This window comes from Chiloscyllium punctatum, chromosome 26 (assembly GCF_047496795.1).
Source record: "Chiloscyllium punctatum isolate Juve2018m chromosome 26, sChiPun1.3, whole genome shotgun sequence".
NCBI lineage: Eukaryota > Metazoa > Chordata > Chondrichthyes > Orectolobiformes > Hemiscylliidae > Chiloscyllium > Chiloscyllium punctatum.
Window position 1 is genome coordinate 6,517,612 of NC_092764.1, and position 20,145 is coordinate 6,537,756.

At 42.4% G+C, this 20,145-nt stretch overlaps 1 protein-coding gene across 1 annotated transcript in view; it reads left to right on the forward strand.

The window, feature by feature from the left end:
* The window catches only part of dync1li2 (dynein, cytoplasmic 1, light intermediate chain 2), an 83,435-nt gene that overhangs the window by 59,103 nt on the left and 4,187 nt on the right, over positions 1-20,145 (forward strand). Inside the window, exon 12 of the mRNA XM_072595820.1 lies at positions 18,349-18,468. Within this exon, the coding sequence (XP_072451921.1) occupies positions 18,349-18,468 (120 nt within the window). The remainder of the gene's footprint in view (positions 1-18,348; positions 18,469-20,145) is intronic.

Genomic DNA, 20,145 nt, shown 5'->3' on the forward strand with positions numbered 1-20,145 from the left:
ATTACTTAGGATCTGATCTGTGCTGAGAAAATCTCTCTTTCGAAGTTCCTGATCTTTGCACTCTACATATATTCCACATTTTTTCTCGTGTTTCCTGTACAATGTTTCTACTTGTAAAGATTAGGATTATGTCTTGGCCACAGATCTTGGTTAAGCTTAAAGTTGAGAATGGAGTCTTTTAGGTGACATAACCTGAATTCGTTAGAATTCTGAATAACCTGAATACATTTGACAAGTCTATAAACTAACAGGGTTGGCGTGTGCGTGGATGAAGACTTAAGCTCAGAAGTGAACAGGTGTTTTAGATTTGACTGTTTATGGTGAGGCAATTGGTGAAGCTATCAGTTGTTTCTGGGATTGACTATGAAATAGAAGATAGAATATATTACATATTAGAACCTCTTTGAAACTTTGGGGCCGGTTCCTTGAACTCTGTGCTGTGAATCCCCTCAGTTACTAAAAATAATCCCCTGCATCTAGTTTACCACCTTAAAGTTAAAGCATGCTGCTGATCTGTTTTCTGACGTGACTGAACTCCTTTAGGGATGGGTCTTTGCTTCCAGTGTACTCAGACCTGTTATAGCTGTAATACTGCATCCAGTGGGACTGTGATTAAGTAACTTCCCAATTTACCTACTTTATATCAGATTTCAATTGTGAACCATGGGAAGATGGGACTTTAAGTTTTAATAACCAAATGAAAATTTCAGTCTCTGAATTGGCTGTACTGTAATTATCCCTCAATCACTCAACTGTTGTTGTGTTTAAAATCAATGACACTTTTTCAACTGCAGTTAGGAAGCTGAACACTGGAGGGCCCTCTCTTCTGCTTCAACTGTAATGAAACTCAGTTCAGGGGAAGAGGACACTTTTGGTCTCATTCCAGGATATCAATCCTGTTGCCAACCTGTTTCTGTTATAGACTTCTTTCTCATCTGGCAGACAGGGTCATCTTGTCCAAAGAACAGTACCTCTGACAATGTTGTCCTCCCTATGTAAAGTACTGATGCAGTTTAATACTCAAACCTTGATAATTCTGTTCTTTACTCTAGTCATGGCTAATAGGTGGCTTTAAAGTAAGACATTGCCTGTTTCCTCAGTATTGATCTTACTGTTAAAACTTCAAAATAAAGAAGGGCCCTGGGGAGAGTGTGTAGATTAATTTTAAGTTGATGCAAAGCTGTGGGGGTTGGAGACACAAAGAGATTGGCAAGGCCCAAACACAGAACATAGTTGCAAGGCTAATGGAGTGCAAGCTAATGGAGTAGAATGCAGTGAGGTAAAGTTGTGCTTTGGATATAGAAAGCCCTGGTTACACTGCACCTGAAATTTATTATGAGCAGACCTGGTAATCCTGCTTTAGGTCTTAGGGCGGTGTGCAGTACTAATTTACCAGGATGATGCCAAGATGGAGTTAAATTAAGACGTGTTTACACAGACTGAAATTATATCCTTCAACCTGGAGTGGCATGGTGGCTCAGTGGTTAGCACTGCTGCCTCACAGCAGCAGGGACCCAAGTCCGATTCCAGCCTCTGGTGACTGTCAGTGTGGAGTTTGCACATTCTCCCAGTGTTTGCGTGAATTTCCTCCATGACCTCTGGTTTCATTCCACAATCCAAAAATGTGCAGGTTAGGGTGGGTTGGCCATGCTAAATTCCCAGTGTTCAGGGATGTTTAGGCTAGGGGTCAATGTAGAGTAATGCGGAATGAGTTTTTGGTGGGATACTCTTCAGAGGATTGGTATGGACTTGTAAGGCCAAAGGGCCTGTTTCCATGCTGTAGGGATTCTATAAAATATCGCAGATTATACAGTGATTTAATTAGTTTTCTCAAGATACAAGAAAAATTCCAAGGGAAGGACCTGCCAACTGTGGTTAACTTAAGGATAGTATCAAACTTGACAAATAAGCAAATAATAGATGCATGGCTGGAGATATTTGTAAAGGAAAACTAATATAGAAATTGAATCTGAGGAATCAATGAACAAAGCGTATATGGCAGATGAATTGAACAGATATTTTGCAATGGTCTTTACTGTAGAGGTACAAGTACCATTCAAGGAATCGCTGTCAATCAGAAAATGAGGGTAAGGAGGATGTACTGTATTTGCATTTCCAGAAGGCATTTGACAAGCTGCCCCATCAAGTTACTGTGAAAATATCAAGTCACCTTGTTGGAGGTAATGTATTGATGTGGATAGAAGACTGGCTAGCTGACAGGAACAGGGAGTAATTCTCAAGTGGGTAATTTTCAGCTGGCAAGTTATAGTGAGTGGTATGCCATAGGGGGTCACTGGCTGAAGGTGCAGAAGCTAGGATTGCTAAATTAGCTGATCACGCAAGGACAGGGAGGAAAGTAAGTTGTGGACAGGACATAATGAGGCCTCAAAAGGATCTTGATAAGTTGAGTGGGCAAAGATCTGGCAAATGGAGTACGATGTGGGAAAGAAATAGAAACAGGAAGAATAAAGAAACTTGTTACCTAAATGGTGAGAGATTGCAGAGCCCTGAATTGCATAGAGATTTGTGTATGAATTGAATGAATCTCAAAAGGATAGTTTGCAGATATAGTAAATAATTTAGAATGCTAATCGAATGCTATCATTTATTGCAAGGGGAATTGAATACAAAAGCAGGAAGATAATATTTCAGTTATACAAGGAATTGGTGAGATTACAACTGGAGTATTGTGTGCATTATTGCTATCTTAAGGAATGATTGAAATGCCTCCAATGCATTTACGAGAAAGTTCACCAGATTAATAGTAATAGGTGGACTGTCTAGCGAGGGAAGGTTGGATAACCTAGACATGTTTCCATTGAAGTTTAGAGTAGGAGGCAACTTAAGTGAAATGTACAAGATCCTGAGGGTCCTTGAAAGGGTGGATGTGCAAAGTATGCTTCCTCTTGTGAAAAATCTAGAATTAGAAGTTACTGTTCCAAAAAGAAGTCACCTGTTTGGCAGATAATTTTTTTTAAACATCATGAATCTTTGGAATTCTCCTGTAAGGTGTGGTAAGAAAAGTTCTTGAATACTTTCAAGGCAGGTGTATTCTTGAATGGTTGAGAGTTCGGCAAAATGTTGAATAGCTAGAACTTATTCATCTTTGTGGGATGTAGGTGTCACTGGTTGGACCAGCACTTATTATCTCCCCCCAGTTCATAGAAACCCTACAGTGTGAAAGCAAGCTTAGAGTCCATACTAACCCTCCGAAGAGCGTCCCACTCAGCCCCACTCCCCTACCCAGTCCCTAGAACCCTGCATTTTCTATGGCTAATCCACCTAGTTTGCACATCCCTGACACTATGGACAGTTTTGCAAGACCAATCTACTAACTGCACATCTTTGGACTGTGGGAGGAATGTGGGGAGAAAGTGCAGCCAAGGATGGAATCAAACCTGGGTCCCTGGCACTGACTCAGCAGTGCTAACCACTGAGCCACCGTGGCTCCCTACTTGCCCTTGAGAAGGTGGGGGTGAGCTGCCTTCTTGAATTGCAGCAGTCCATGTGCTGTAGGTTGATCCACAATGCCCTTAGGGAGGGAATTCCAGGAGTTTGACCCAGCGACAGTGAAGAAATGGTGATATATTTCCAAGTCAAGATGGTGAGTGGCTTGGAGGGGAACTTGCAGGGGGTGGTGTTCCAATGTGTCTGTTGCCCTCTTCCTTCTAGATGGAAGTGGTTATGGGTTTGGAAGATGCTGTCAGAAAATTGTTGAAGTTCTGTAGTACATCTTGTAGGTGATACATCCTGCTGTGACTGAGTATTGGTGGGAGAGGGAGTTGGTGTTTGTGGATGCAGTGCCAGTCAACTGGGCTATTTGTCCTGGATAGTGTCAAGCTTCTTGCGTGTTATTGGAGCTACAATAACCCAGCCAGGTGGGGTGTATGTCAGCCCATTCCTGACTTGTTCTTTGTAGATGATGGACAAGATTTGGGAATTAGGTGAGTTATTCACTGAAGTATTCCTTGCATCTAACCTGCACTTATCGCCACTGTTTACATGACAAGTCTGGTTGAATTTCTGGTCAGTGGTTACCCGGTGGATGTTGGTGGTGAGTGATTCAGTGATGTTACCACCATTGAATGTCAAGGGGCAGTGGTTAAATCGTCTTCTTACTGGTGATGGTCATGGCCTGGCATTTGTGCGACATAAACGTTACTTGCCACATGTCAGCCCAAGCCTATGGAACCCAAACTGGGCGTCACTGAGCAGGTTATTGCTGAGCAAGTGCTGCTTGATAGCACTGTTGACAACATCTTCTGCCACTTTACTGATGATCTAGAGTAGACTGTGGCAGTAATTGACCAGGTTAGATTTGTCTTGCTTTTTATGTACCAGGACGCACGTGTGCAATTTTCTACATTGTTGGGTTGATGCCAGAGTTGTAGCCCTACTGGAAGAGTTTGGCTAGCAAAGCAGCAGATTCTAAAGCACAAGTCAGGGCCCATCGTTTTTGCAGGATCCAGTGCCTCCTAATTTATATGTTTGCATGTTATGCTACAGATGGGTGGGAGAGGTTTTCTCTGCAAATGTCAACTAATGAACGATTAGTTACCCGAGCTACAAATCTTCTCCCAAACTTTAATGAACGATCAATTATAAATTTTAAATGAAGGTGGATAGATTTTGATTGTTCAAAGCTGTTAAGGAAAATGGACCAAAGAAGAGTAAATGGAGGTTGCTTGCAGTTTATCCATGATCTCATGAGCTGAAAAGGCTTAAGTAGCTAAATGTAGCCATCAGCCTGTTGGGCGAATGTGTGACAGAGGAACTATTTTTGGGTATTGACAGGGCATTGGAACCACTTGGAATGGTTTTGGATTGATGCAGGATAGTAGGGGGAATATAGTTAATTGGGAAAATGGGATTGATACTGAGTGGCGTGGTGAGAATAGGACCGTTTTTTGGATTGATGCAATTGAGGGAAAGTAGGTCAGATTTAGGTTATTTGCAGGTGAGTTGAGGCAGTATGACTGTTTTTGAGATTGGATAGTGGCCATGTCTTGGGTTGCTGCAGCAAAGGCCCAGCATAGATAATAGACGCTGAATGATCTCTTGCAGCTCTCTTGTAGCTCTCTTGCAAACCACTGGTTCTATAATAATTTTCTGTTTGAAGTCACCTATTTGACCTGGAGCTGAGATCCCAGCCCAATCACACTTAGAGTCATAGAGATGTGCAGCACAGAAACAGATGCTTTGGTTCAACTTGTCCAGGCTGACCAGATATCTTAACCAACCTAGTCCTATTTGCCAGCACTTGGCCCATATTCCTCCAAACCCTTCCTAATCACATACCCATCCAGATGCCTTTTAAATATTGTAATTGTACTTCCTCTGGCAGTTCGTTCCAGACATGCGCCACCCTTTGAAGTAGTGTCCTTTTTGAATATTTCCCCCCTCGCCCTAAACCTATGCCCTGTAGTTCTGGACACGTCCAACCTTGTTTGTTTACCCTATCCATGCCCCTCATGATTTTATAAACTTCTACAGGTCACCCCTCAGCCTCCAGCACTCCAGAGAATTAAACCATTATTCTGTAAACCATTGTTCTTCTGGCTTGTCTCCTGTCCCACAATCTTGATTAATGCAGTTCAGCCAAACCTTCACTGAAAACAACACTGAAGAGGTTTTGCTGCTCAGTACATCTGCAGTAATTTCACCCAAACCTTTCCTCCCCATCTCCTGAACAAAGCTTCTCTCAGCCATCACTCTGAAGTTTGCTGTCTTAATTGATTCCTAATATCCTGTTACCTTCTGTTTGAAATTTACATATTGGTATTCAGATCTCACAGGTTTTGCCTTTCCCTGCCTTGAGTCTCAACTATGTGAGATCAGTATTATTGCATCTCTGTCCCCACTTGCCTTTGCCGTATTATCAGTAACCCTGTCTCCAGTGTCTGGGCCCAGTGTTCTGAAATTCCCTCACTACACCTTTTTAGCTCTACTACAGTCTCCTCCAAGACAGTCACTCATTTAAAAAATCATCACCTGGCCAAGGTTTTTAATATCTCCCTGATATGTCATCTTGTGGCTCAGTTTTCTGTCTCTCAGCTTGGGTGGTTCAGAATGTTATTAGAAAATGGTTATCTAATCATTATCACTCTGCCATTTATACAAATTGGCTGCTTAGTTTCGTACATTATAATACTGGCTTCACTTCGACAGAATACATTGACAATAAGCTGTTTGCATTAGTCCAAGATTGTGTAAAACACTATATTGTAAGTTTGAAACAGAAGCAGAAATTGCTGGAAAAAATCTCAGCAGGTCTGGTAAAATTTTGGAGAGAAAGCAGAGTTGAGGTTTTGGGTGCAGTGACCCTTCAGAACACCCTTCAGCATTCTGAAGAAGACTCACTGGATCCAAAATCTTAACTCTGCCTTCTCTCCATAGATGTTCCCAAAGCAGCTGAGATTTTCAGCAATTTTATGTTTTTGTCTCTGATTTCCGGCATCAAAACTTTTTTGTTGCAAGTTATTGCCTTCCAATATTGCAAGTTATTGCTTTCCAATTAAGTCTGCAACATACTCCTGCAAGGTAATATTTCTCAGGCTTTTGAGAATCTTCATTTGCAAGTGGTGCAGATTAGTTTAAAATTCACCATCACTACTGTCACACTTCCAGCCTCCTGAATTTATGTAAACAGGTAGTTTATTCTTGAACTCTTCTGTAACTATATATTGAGGCAACCATTGTGTAGTCAACTCATTTTCTCAGTGATAGTATGGCTGTAACTACATATTGAGAAATTGAGAGCTTAGTCAAAAGGAAAAGGAGGCATACATAAGGTTTAGGAAACTGAAGACAGAACCCTGACACATAGAAAGATAGCAGGAAAGAACTCCAAACAAGGACTTAGGCCAGAAAGGAGCATGAAATGTCTTTAGCAAACAGAATTAAGGAAAAACCCAAAGCGATTTTACATGCAATATAAAGATCAAGAGGCTAGCTAGGGAAATAATAGGTCCCCTCTAGGGTAAAGGAAGGAATTAATGCATGGAGCCAGAGGAAGTGCATGAGCTCCTTAATGAATACTTTGCGTTGGTATTCACATGGTGGATGGTGAGTCTTGGAAGGAGTATGTTGTCATATACAGACTCATGTCAATATAGCAAAAGGATGTGGTGTTGAGTGTTTCAAAAATCACTAAGATAGGTAATCCCCAGGACCTGATGGGATCTATCCCAAAGTGCTGAGGGAGGCAGGTGAGGAAATTCCTGAGCTTTGTATGCAGTCTTTGTATCCTCATTAGTCATAGGCATGGTCCCAGAGGACTGGAGAATAATCAATTTTGTTCCTTGTTTAAGAAGGGCAACAGGGATAAACCAGGAAACTACAGGCAGGTGAACCTTATGACAGTAGGGAAATTACTGGAGAAAATTCTTATGGAAAGGATTTGCTCACTTTTGGGAAAAATATGGACTTATTAGTGATAGGTATCATGGCTTTGTGTGGGGAAGGCAGTGTCTCCTGAGCTTGATTGAGTTTTTGGAGGAAGTGACGCATTCCTGAAGAAGCACTCGTGCCCGAAACGTCGATTCTCCTGCTCCTTGGATGCTGCCTGACCTGTGCTTTTCCAGCAACACATTTTCAGCTCTGATCTCCAGCATCTGCAGTCCTCACTTCTTCCTTTTTGGAGGAAATGGCAAAGGTGATTGAGGGTAGGGCAGTGGATATTGTCTATATGGACTTTAGCAAGGCCTTTAATAAGGTTCCTCAAGGCAGGCACATACAAAAGGTGAAGTTACATGGGATCTGTGGTGACATAGTAAGATGGATTAATCATAGAGTAGCGGTGCAAGGGTGTTTTTCTGATTGGAGCTCTGTGATCAGTGATGTTCTGCAGGGATCAATGCTGGAGTTGCTGTTGTTTGTGATTATATTAAGGAGAATGTAGGTGGCCTGGTTAGTAAATTTGCAGATAACACAGATTGGAGGAGCTGTGCATAGTGAGAATTGCTGGAGGATACAGCAGGATATAGATAGGGTGGAGACTTGGACGGAGAAGTAGCAGATAGGGTTTAATCTCGATCAATGCAAGGTGATGCATTTTAGAAGATCTAATGCAGGAGGAAAGTATAGAGTAAATGGCAAAACCTTTAGTAGCATTAACATACACAGGGATCTGGGTGTACAGGTCCACAGTTCCCTGAAAGAGGCAAGTGGATAAGGTGATCAAGAATGCCCATGGCATGCTTGCCTTCATCAGTTGGGGCATAGAGTATAAAAAATTGACGAGTCATGTTGCGGCTGTATCAAAGTCTAGTTAGGCCACATTTGGTTGCGGTGGTACCAGAAGGATTAGAGGCTTTGGAGAGGGTATTGAAACTGTTTACCAGGATGTTGCCTCATTTGGAGGTATTAGTTATGAGGAGAGATTGGATAAATGTGGTTTGTTTAGTCTAGAACATTGGAGGATGAGGGGGCGACCTGAGTTTACAAAATTAAGAGGCATAGATAGAACGGATTGTCGGGGTCTTTTTTTTTCCCAGGGTAGAAATGTCAAATACTATTAGTCATAGGTTTCAGGTTAAAAGGGGGAAAATTTAAAGGAGATGAGGTACATTCCTTACACAGAGGATGGTAGGTGCCTGAAATGCACTGCCAGAAGAGGTGGTGGATACAATAGCAACATTTAAGAGGCATCTTGACAGATATACGTATATGCAGGGAATAGATGGATATAGACAGCATGGAGCCAAAAGGTTTTTAGTTTAGAAAGGCTTCATCTGTTGGTGCAGTCCTGGTGGGCTGCAGGACCTGTTCCTGCCATGTACTTCCTTTCTTCAGTGTGGCCTTTGCCATTCTCTTTACTCACTTTTACCCACATTTCCTGTGTTCTGACTAACTGGATTTCAAAAGGTCTTAATGGCTGCAAAGTGCTTTGGACCATTGTGATTATTTTAGTTAGTCTATGGAATATGAGCGCTGTTAGCTGAGACAGCATTTATTCTCTTTCCTTGGTGGATCTTGAGATAGCGGTCGTGCCTTGAAGTCCATGGGCAGTGCTACTAGCATAACAGCTCCAGGACTTGGACCTGAAGGAATGGTCCTCTTTCAAAGTCAGGCTGAAAGATTTTCTCTGCAAAGTGGGAGGTTATGGTGGTTGGTTTCCACAAGAGTGCAGGATTTTTAATAGAAAGCAGGGATGCTGTAATTGCCATCAGACAGTATTGGAATGGGGGATGGTGAAATGGAAACTTACTGTTAACAAGTAGGGTTTTTTTTTGTAGCTTGAAGGTGCTAGTGGTGTTTGACAGCCTAAGAAAAAATGTAAATATAGTATACTTCCAGTTCCCTGCAACTATTATTGACAGGATGCAGAGCTGGGCTGAGAAAAGTGTGAAGTGATTCATTCTGGAAGGTCAAATTTGAATGCTGATTATAGGGTTAAAGGCAGGATTCTTGACAATGTGGAGGAACAGAGCAATTTTAGGGTCCATGACCCATAGATCCCTCAAAGTTGCCACCCAAGTTGATAGGTTTGTCAAGAAGGCATATGGCGTGTTGGCTTTCATTAGCAGGGATATTGAGTTTGAGACGTGAGGTTATGCTGCAGCTCTGTAAATCCCTGGATTGACCAAAACTTGGAATATTGTGTTCAGTTGTGGTCGCCTCATTATAGAAAGGAAGCTTTCGAGAGGATGCAGAGGAGATTTACCAGGCCCTTGCCTGGTCTGAGGGAATGCCTTAAGAAAGGTTGAGGGAGCTAGAGCTTTTCTCATTGGAGCAAAGAAGGATGAGCTGTCAGTATTCACACTGGAAAAAGACAAAGTTGTTGAGGAGAATACTGAGAAACTGGCTACTAGAACAGATGGGATTGAGGTTCACAAGGAGGTGGTGTTAGAAAGTTTGGAAACTGTGAAAGTAGACAAATCCCCTGGGCTGGATGGGTTTTATCCTAGGATTCTCTGGGAAGCCAGAGAGGATATTGCCGAGCCTTTGGCTTTGGTCTTTGTCGTCATTGTCGACAGGAATAGTACCAGAAGACTGGAGGATAGCAAATGTTGTCCCCTTGTTCGAGAAGGGGAGTACAGACAATCCTGGAAGTTATAGGCCAGTGAGCCTTACTTTGGTTGTGGGTAAAGTGTTGGAAAAGGTTATAAGAGATGGGATTTATAATCATGCCGATAGGAATAAGTTGGTTAGAGATAATAAGCGTGATTTTGTGAAGGGTAGGTTGTGCCTCACCAATCTTTATTGACTGCTTAGAGAAGGTGACCAAACATGTAGATGAGGGTAAAGCCATTGATGTAGTGTATATGGATTTTTAGTAAGGTGTCTGATAAGAGTTGCTCCCCCCGCCCCGCCACCGCACGCGTGTGTGCGCGCACACATATACACACACACAGCTACTGCACGAAATACACAGGAAATGTTCATCCTGGAGTTCAGTTACTTATAGGGTACCACAAGGATCTGTTTTGGGTCCACTGTTGGTCATTTTTATAAACGACCTGGATGAGGGCGTAGAAGGACGCGTTAATAAATTTGTAGACGACACTAAGGTCGGTAGAGTCGTGGATAGTGCCAAAGGATATTGCAGGTTATATCAGAATGTAGATAAGTTGCAGAGCTGGGCTGAGAGGTGGCAAATGGATTTAATGCAGAAAAGTGTGAGGTGATTCACTTTGGAAGGAGTAACAGGAATGCAGAGTACTGGGCGAGTACTAAGATTCTTGTTAGTGTAGATGAGCAGAGAGATCTGTGTCTGTGTACATAGATCTTTAAAAGTTGCCACCCAGGTTGATGGGGTTGTTATGAAGGCATACGATGTGTTAGCTTTTATTGGTAGAGGGATTGAGTTTTGGAACCATGAGATCATGCTGCAGCTGTACAAAACTCTGGTGTGGCCACATTTGGAGTATAAGCTTTGGAAAGGATCGAGAGGAGATTTACTAGAATGTTGCCTGGTGTGGAGGGAAAATCTTACTAGGAAAAGCTGAGGGACTTGAGACTGTTTTTAGAGAGAAGGTTGACAGATAAGTTAATTGAGATATGTAAGATAATCAAAGGATTCAATTGGGTGGACAGTGGGAGCCTATTTCCTAGAATGTTGATGGCTAGCACGAGGGACATAGCTTTAAATTGAGGGGTGATAGAAATAGGACAGATGTCAGAGGTAGTTTCTTTACTCGGGTGTGGAACACACTGCCTGCAACAGTTGCAGAGTCACCAACTTTACAGGCGTTTAAATGGTCATTAGATAGGCATATGGACGAGAATGGAATAGTGTCGGTTAGAGGAGCTTCAGATTGGTTCCACAAGTTGGTACAACATCAGGCGCCGAAGGGCCTGTGCTGTTCTATTGTTCTACCTAGCAGCAATGAAAAATACCTTTCAAGTCCATTCAGAAATTCCAGTGATCATTTGTGGTCTCAGACCAAGGTCCAATTGGTCAGGCTTCTCTAAGTTACCTGATCTAATCGTGGGTGATAATTATTGGTGATGGTGGGGGCACTGCAGTCAGCCCCCTGACAATGGTTGGGCAAGGGCCCCCCTCCTTCCTATAATCCTCTTCCCCACAGACTAGTACTCATCCCTGCCCCCATCTGATATCAGGTTATGAAAGTCAGCTCCCTCTCAGCTCAGGTAGGGGAGGAGAGCCATTTGCCTTGGATGTTACAAGCTAATGGTGTGCATGGTATAATCTCCAATGAGATTTGGTGCTTTTTGTGGGTGGAGTTGAGAACACTGGGCTGGTGGAGATTGAAGTTGAGAGTGTGGTGCTAGAGAAGTGCAGCAGGTCAGGCAGCATCTGAAGAGCAAGAAAATCGATGTTTCTGTCAAAAGCCATGATGAAGGGCTTTTGCCCGAAATGTCGATTTTCCTGCTCCTTGGATGCTGCCTGACGTGCTGTGCCTTTCCAGCACCACACTCTCAACTTCAGTCGCCAGCATTTGCAGTCCTCACTTTTGCCAGGTGGAGATTGGAGCTTTTCAGATATGAGGAATATTTTTCTTCCTTTTTCAGCTTGGTTTTAAAGTGCATATGCTTGTTTAGATCCCTCCATGATTATGCCCTCTTAATGGAATGTGTAACCTCTTCAATGCTCCCACTCCCTCTCCCTCAAACACTGCATCTCTGAAGTCTCTGCTACACCTGCAATTCTGGCCCTTTGCATTTCCCAGCCTACTTACTTCCATTGTTAGTAACTGGGATGTTAGCTGCTTAGGGCTCCTAGTGCTAGAATTCCCTCACCCTGTTCACTTCGCTTCCTGTTTTCTGCTTTAAAGATATTCAGAACCTCCTTTTCAGATGCTGCCACTTTGTGCGCTGTCTCCTCACGTGGCTCAGAATGTAATTATTTTCATTTTGCACTACACCTGGGAAAAATTTTAGGATGTTTTGCTCTGCTCGTGGTCAAATGAAAAATGCAGACTATTGAATACTCCTCAATGTGCTGGGTTTCAGCTCCATTGGTGCTGATACCTCATCCAAAAGACCACACCTCAGCTTTGATCCAAGGCAGTGAGTTTTGTTGTCCTTGTGGGCCAAATTGATGATGCTGGATTGGTCACTCCTATGAATGACCAAAAGCTAATGTCTGAATGTATACCTCTGCATTTTTGGCAGGAGTCACTGGTTTGTTATTGGGAAAGCTGGAAATTTACTTCAGCTTTACTACCCAATTCAATGCACTGTGGCAGATTGGAGCAGCATCTGCTGATACCCTCTTAGAGCTGAGGTAACACAGCACAGTCAAGACATGAGGGCTGGCTGATCTTTTGTCTACTGCAGCTACTCCATTGACAAACTCCTTGATCCATTCATGAAGTGGTACAATCTCTCCTAAGCGTGCTGACGTTGAGGTGCTTGAGTGAAACACTACACCCAACAAAATGTAAATAGCAGAGTTTTTAAAGTTTGTTGAGAAAGCATACTGAAAGTGCAGGCTCATGGGCATGAGAGTGAGGATGATGATGTTTGTTACAACTATCTGCTGGTATAGAGGCTCTACCCTTCTATAATTTGTGGACTTCTTTGCACTGACATTGGACTTGGATTGAGACAGTTATGGCTAGATTTTCTCTCATTATCAAATTGTCAAATGATTGTCATGTTCGTATCCTCTGTTTTTCCCACCGACTAAGAGACAGAAGGCCGATCAGTCCCTCAAGCCATTCAATTTATCTGTATCTTAATAGCCAACCCTTGTCTAATTAAAAAACATTGATCTTCCCAACCCTGCTGCTCCGTCATTTTTTTTCTGGTGGTGAGGGAGGGGGAAAGAGGCACTAACATTATAATTATCTGTCTTTGTCCTGGACCCTGCCCCATAGAAATAATTTCTCCTGATCCACTCTATCAAATCCCTTAATCATCTTAAAACACCTCAATTAGCCCCTTAATCTTTAATACTCCAGAAAGCACCAGCCTAGTCTATGCAACCTTTTCTAATTCAACCATGTTAGTCTATTACCACTTGGGTGAGACTTGATTTAGCTTTTGAGATATGGTATACAGACTGGGCCCAGCAGTCCAGGTGGAACTGAAGCAGAATATTAAATAGCTCTCACTCCTTAGTCAATTCTTTAAGGAGCAGGCAGACAGTCACCTTTACTGGCCTTATTAGTTGAGCTTGTCCACACAGATTTGTGTATGAAACCCACTGCAGTCCGTTCTTCTGTAACACGATAGTAGTGTTCCTGTGTGACCCTGTGCTACACAAAAAAGTCGCATAATATAAATAAGTGTTGGCAATCTATAACACATTATAACCAAAACACGTTTTACAAATTTGCGTTTTACAAACAGCGTTCTCAATTCACCAGTCGAGTTGGTCTTTTGTTAACAAAAAACTCAATATAGCAGATCTGACTGTGTATTTGATATCTTACTGTAGGATGTGTAATTAAACAATGATGCAAGAATGAAGACCAAACAATGTTTCACCACATATGCCCCACCTCCCCTCCTTCATTAGTCATGATTACTCTTTCCTTCTTCGTTATTATTTTTTCCCTTTATCAAAGAACACAGGTTAAGAACCCACACTGAGTGGGGTCTTGCTGTTCACAAATTGACTGCTGTATTTCGTAGGAAATGTAATCGATTTATATCTTAACAGCACTGTGAATGTAGCCACCACCTTGTCAAGGGCAATTAATGCTGACTTTGTCAACAGCACCTACATCCCATGAACAAATTTAAAAATGTGGAAGTTCAAGTGTTACATTATGCAAGTCTTGACCTTGTGAGATTGTATCCTTGCAACTTGAACAAGTGAGGGATGGTGAGCAGTGAGTTAGTTTGGTGAGAACTGGTTCGCCCACTGCTCTTGCACATTGTACCTTTTTTCCATTCCTTCAAGGGATAATGAGCTTAGTGTTTACTACTTGTATCGCACAGTTAATTGTCCTGGTATGCGGTCTGCAGGTGTATTTAACCATTAACAATGTTGGGACATTCTGTTCGACAACCTGTTGAGCAAACACACTTTATGAATACCATTGTCCATGTCAGAGAAAAAATAGAGATGGAAGAAGCTGGAAAAAAACTTAACAAGGGTGGTACTGGAATTGAGATGTAACTACCTCAAAAAGTTTGATACTCCTTTTCTCGAGAAAGGAGAAAGTTGAGGGAAAACTTGACTGAATCACAGAATTGTTGAAACACTGAAGGAGACCATTCAGCCCATTGTCTGCATCACCTCTCCAAATCAGCAATTCTGAATGCTGTTCTCCTGCTTTGCCCCCATAACCTCCAGTGTTCCTTTTCAGGTAACAGTCAAATGCATTCCACCCCTTAACAACTTGCTGTGTGGAAAGGGTTTTCTTTGTCACTTCTGCTTTTATTACTTCCTTTCCATCTCTGCCTTCTTGTTTATGATCCTTTTACAAGTGGAAGCAGTCTCCCCATTTGTGCTATCTGGATCCCATGTGATTTTGAACCTCTATAAACTTGCTTGTGAGCCTTCCCTTCTCCAAGGAAAGCTTTCCAAAATTCTTCAACCTGTCTTCATTACTGAAGTTCCTCATCCTATCAACCCTCTTTTGAATATTAGTGTTTGTATTCTTTCCAAAAGCTTTGACAGGGGTTAAGAGTGGTGAGAGATGTGTTGGTGGTGGTATTTCTGTAGAGATGCCTTTCAGTTAGGAGGGGGTCAAAAATCAAAGATGGTCACTAATGAATCAGAGAACGTTAGAGAAACTACTTTACACAGACTGTGAGCTTGCCATAGTGTGGAAATGGATTTAAAAGGAAGTTCGGTAAGCATTTGAGGGTACAAGGATTAGAAGGCTGGTGCTTATAACATGGGTCAAAGTAAGATCCATGTGAACATAAATGTTTGTACAAACCATTTAGCCTAAACAGTCTGTTTCTGTGCTGCAAATGCTATGTTACATTTTCCTGGCATTTTGTAAGTGACTAGTCACAGACATTCTTTGGTCAATTTGATTGTGTTCCAAATTGAGTTGGCAGGAGCTGAAAAGTGAAACTGAACTATGTACACGACAGCTGTTGTGAGCATTCCAGTTTTTTTATTGTCTGTGACTGAGACCTGGAGATCCAGCTGTCTCTGCTCGCTTGTTTTGTTTAATGGTGACTTTTTAAAAATAAAAACATCTTTGCTAACTTAAGACGCCATTGGAAAATCTGTATTACTTTTGCAAAGTTTTTTTGTCAAAAAAAATCCCTTTGAACAGAAATTATTTGCTGTAGACTAGCCAGTGAAATCAAATTCATGCTTTGTGAAGCAATTTTTGTTCTCCTTACCTACACAACTATTCTGCAAAAAATACCCCACAAATAATGTTTTCTTTATATTCTGTAAAATGCTGGAACTGGTCAGCAGCCCTCATCAGCATTTAGGGTCATAGAGATGTACAGCAGGGAAACGGACCCTTCGGTCCAACCCGTCGATGCCGATCAGATATCCCAACCCAAACTAGTCCCACCTGCCAGCACCCGGCCCATGGCTCTCTAAACCCTTCCTATACATTTACCCATCCAGATGCCTTTTTAAATGTTGCAATCATACCAGCCTCCACCACTTCCTCTGGCAGCTCTTCCATTCCCGTACCACCCTTTGCAAGGAAAAGTTACCCCTTAGATCTCTTCTATATCTTTCCCCTCTACCCTAAACCTATGCCCTCACCGCTATCGAGCAACATCTTACAGAACCACTTGTCATGGAAAGCAGTTGGGGGCAAAACATTGAATATTTTCAAGAAGGAGGTAGATATAGTTAGGAGTCATAGAGATGTACAGCACGGAAACAGACCGTCCATGCTGACCGGAAATCCTAACCTAATCTCATCCCATTTGCCAGCACCTGGCCTATATCCCTCCAAACCCTTCCTATTCACATACCCATCCAGATGCCTTTTGAATGCTGTAATTGTATCAACCTCCACCACTTCCTCTGGCAGCTCATTCCATTCACGTACCACCCTCTACGTGAAGAAGTTGCTTCTTGGGTCCCTTTTAAATCTTTACCCTCTCACCCTAAACCTATGCCCTCTAGTTCTGGACTCCCCAACCCCAGGGAAAAGACTTTGTCTATTTATCCTATCCATGCCCCTCATGATTTTATAAACCTCTCTAAGGTCACCCCTCAGCCTCCGACGCTCCAGGGAAAACAGCCCCAGCCTGTTCAGCCTCTCCCTATAGCTCAATTCCTCCAACCGTGGCAACATTTTTGTAAATCTTTTCTAAATCCTTTCAAGTTTCACAACATCTTTCCGATAGGAAGGAGACCAGAATTGCACGCAATATTCCAACAGTGCCCTAACCGATGTCCTGTACAGCCGCACAGGATCTCCCAACTCTTGTACTCAATACTCTGACCAATAAAGGAAAGCATACCAAATGCCACTATCCTATTTACCTGCCACTCTATTTTCAAGGAGCTATGAACCTGCACTCCAAGGTCTCTTTGTTCAGCAACACTCCCTAGGACCTTACCATTAAGTGTATAAGTCCTGCTAAGATTTGTTTTCCCAAAATGCAGCACCTCGCATTTATTTAAATTAAACTCCATCTGCCACTTCTCAGTTTGAAAGATCTCCCTTCTTTCCTTAACTTCAGTCAGCATCAGAAGATCTCCAAATATTGATCACCACCTCCTTCTGTCATCCTAACAAAGGGCAAGCAACCAAAATTAAGTTTGGAACAGGATAGGGGTACACAACTTTGCTAATGAAAGGGCAAACTTAGATTTCAAGATGCACAGTAATGTAATACACCTTGCTATCCCTGAAGTGGGCCCAGCAAGCGAAGGTTCTTTACCACCTTCCAAACCCATGACTTCCAATATTGAGAAGGACAAGGGCAACAGATACTGGGAACACTACCCTTTCCAAGTTTGTACCCCATCCCCAAAATACTCACCATCCCTTCAGTGTCACAGACCCATAGTGATGTACAGCATAGAAATAGACCCTTTGGTCCAATTTGTCAATGCTGACCAGATATCCTAAGTAAACCTAATTCCCTTTGCCAGCATCTGGCCCATATCCCCCTCAACCCTTCCAGTTCATGTACCTTTCCAGATGCCTTTAAATGTTGTAATTTTACCAGCGTCCACCACTTCCTCTGGCAGCTCATTGTATACACGCACCACCCTCTGCATTAAAAACTTGCCCCTTAGGACCCTTTTAAAATCTTTCGCCTCTCACCCTAAACCTATGCCCTCTGGTTTTGGACTCCCCCACCCCAGGGAAAAGATCTCGTCTATCTTTCCCATCCATGCCTCTTCAAATCCTGGAACACCCTCTGTAATGACATGGAGTTTACCTCCTTCAAGTAGACTTCAGTTCAGAAAGCAGTTTAGCGCCCCCCTTCTCAAAGGCAACTCCAGATGGGCAATAAATGTTGACCACATACTATGAAGGATTTTTGTTTTAAAGTCACTCCATTGCATGTGTGGATGTGCTACTGTGTACAAATGGCCATCCTAATTGTTTATTCTCCCATGGGATGTGGGTGTCACTGTAGGCTGGCATTTATTGCTCATCATTAATTGCTTCTGGGAAGTTGGTGGTGGTGGTGAGCTGAGTAAAACAGCTGCTTCTTCCAGCACTAGATATAGAGTTCCAGGATTTTGGTTCAGTCACGATCTCGTGTTGCACACTGCACACTGTTAGTTTCAGTTCATTTGTGATATTTCTTATGGTTCTTCTGTTTTCAGTTCCAGATGTCTTTATTTTAAAATTTGTCTCTCCATCTCTTCCCCCACATCTTCCCCCACATCTTCCCCCCGCCCCCCACACCCTGATAAACTGGGAGATCGTTGCAGAAATTTACAGAGAAAATGTTCCTCAGTCACCAGTGACTATGAACTCCATGTTCCCTTGAAAGCATCGAGACTGAGCAAATCTGACCTTTTTCTGATTTCAGGTCCTGCTGCTGCAAATGAAGGAGTGCTGGCAAACTTCTTTAACAGTTTATTGAGTAAAAAGACAGGTTCTCCTGGGAGTCCTGGAGCTGGAGGAGTACAGAATACAGCCAAAAAGTCAGGTAAGCCCTTATTACCAGTTAGAACCAGCAAGGACGTTTTCATGGAAAGCGCTCACCAGGGTTGGAAACATCATACGATTGAGTAGTGAATTCAGACTAACCTCTGAACCATGAGACCAGAAAGGTTCCATATTTAATGCTTCACTCATCCCACGCTCATTGATCACTATCCGTGTAGTAATAGCTAGCTGAGATCTTCCATGATTTATATATCATATCCATAGGTATTTAAAGTTTTTGTGAAGATCTGTATCTTGGGAGTTGGTTGGATTTGTTGTTGGTCTGTTCTCTGAGCTGGTAGGTATGTTGGCAGACATTTTGTCCCCTTTTTGAGGTGACATCATGAGTGCTGTGTTGCCTCCTGTGAAGTGCTGCTGTACTGTTCCACTTTGAACTGATGTGGTTCTGTTTGAGCTGGTTCTGGTTTTCCATTGCAGCAGTTTGTATCTTGGGTCCAGGTTAAGGTGTTTGTTGATGGAGTCCGACGGCAAGCACCGTGCTTTCCAGAATTCTCTTGCTGTTCTTTGTTTGGCCTGTGGTAGTATTGTTAAGTTGTCCCAGTCAAACACATGGTTGTTGTCCGTGTGTATGGATGCCATTAGGAAAACTGGAACTGGCTCCAACCGGAAACATCTCAAACAGAACCAAGTAAATTCAAAGTGGAACAGGGGGCAAAACAGCACTCATGGTGTCACCTAGAAAGGGGATGAAATGTCTGCCAACAAACTTACTGGCTCGGTGAACAGACCAACAACGCATTTATGAACCATAGAGTCGGTGTGGTGTAGAAAGAGACCATTCAGTCCATTGTGCTTATGCTAGCTTTCTGCAAGAGCATCTCACTTAGTTCCACTGCTGTTCTTTATCATCATTGATCTGCAATTGTTTCTCTTTCAATAATCAATTATCCCATTGAAACCTTATATTCAGTCAGTGCATTCCAGATCCTAACTGCTTTCTGTTGAACTCTTGCATTTTTTTCATGTTAGTGTTACCCCTGACTGGAGTTTTCTGCTGTTAATTCTATGTTTGCAGCAGGAGTTGTTGTGCATGCATGTCCAGCTGTTGGGTGGGTATCTGAGGAATCATGGGAAATGGCCCCCATGGGAAATGATCACTTGTAAGAGATACTGAAGGTTGACCGATCCCAGTTTGAATCACGTTGTCAACACAGAATGAGTATGAGTTATTTAATCTAGAAAGCTGGATGGAAGAAGGAAGGAACTGAAGCCAGTCTTTGCACAATTTTGAATCTTTATTTGCAGAAATATTCATTATAAATATGCACCACCTCACTTCACTGCCCAAAGTTAGATCCTTGTCTTGGCATTAATGCATTCCCAGTTAGTGCCCTCTGCCATATGCAATTCAATCCAATTATTATATCCCATAGCCCTCTAGCACCTCAGCAACCAAACTCTATCCCAACAATCCAAAACTACTGCTATTCAACCATCAGGCCCTAGCTGCAGCATACCCAAGCTCAACAAATTTAATTGGTAACGAATGGGAAAGATGAGGCCTTCAGTAGTTTTGGGCAGGAGTAAGGTAATTCCTGTCTGCAGGCAGAATGATGCAGATAGACTCCAACAATTATATTTATTGTCTCTCTAAAAATAAATAGTCATTGGAGTCTTTCCGATTAGTTGCCAATTAAATGTTGAATGGGAGCAATTT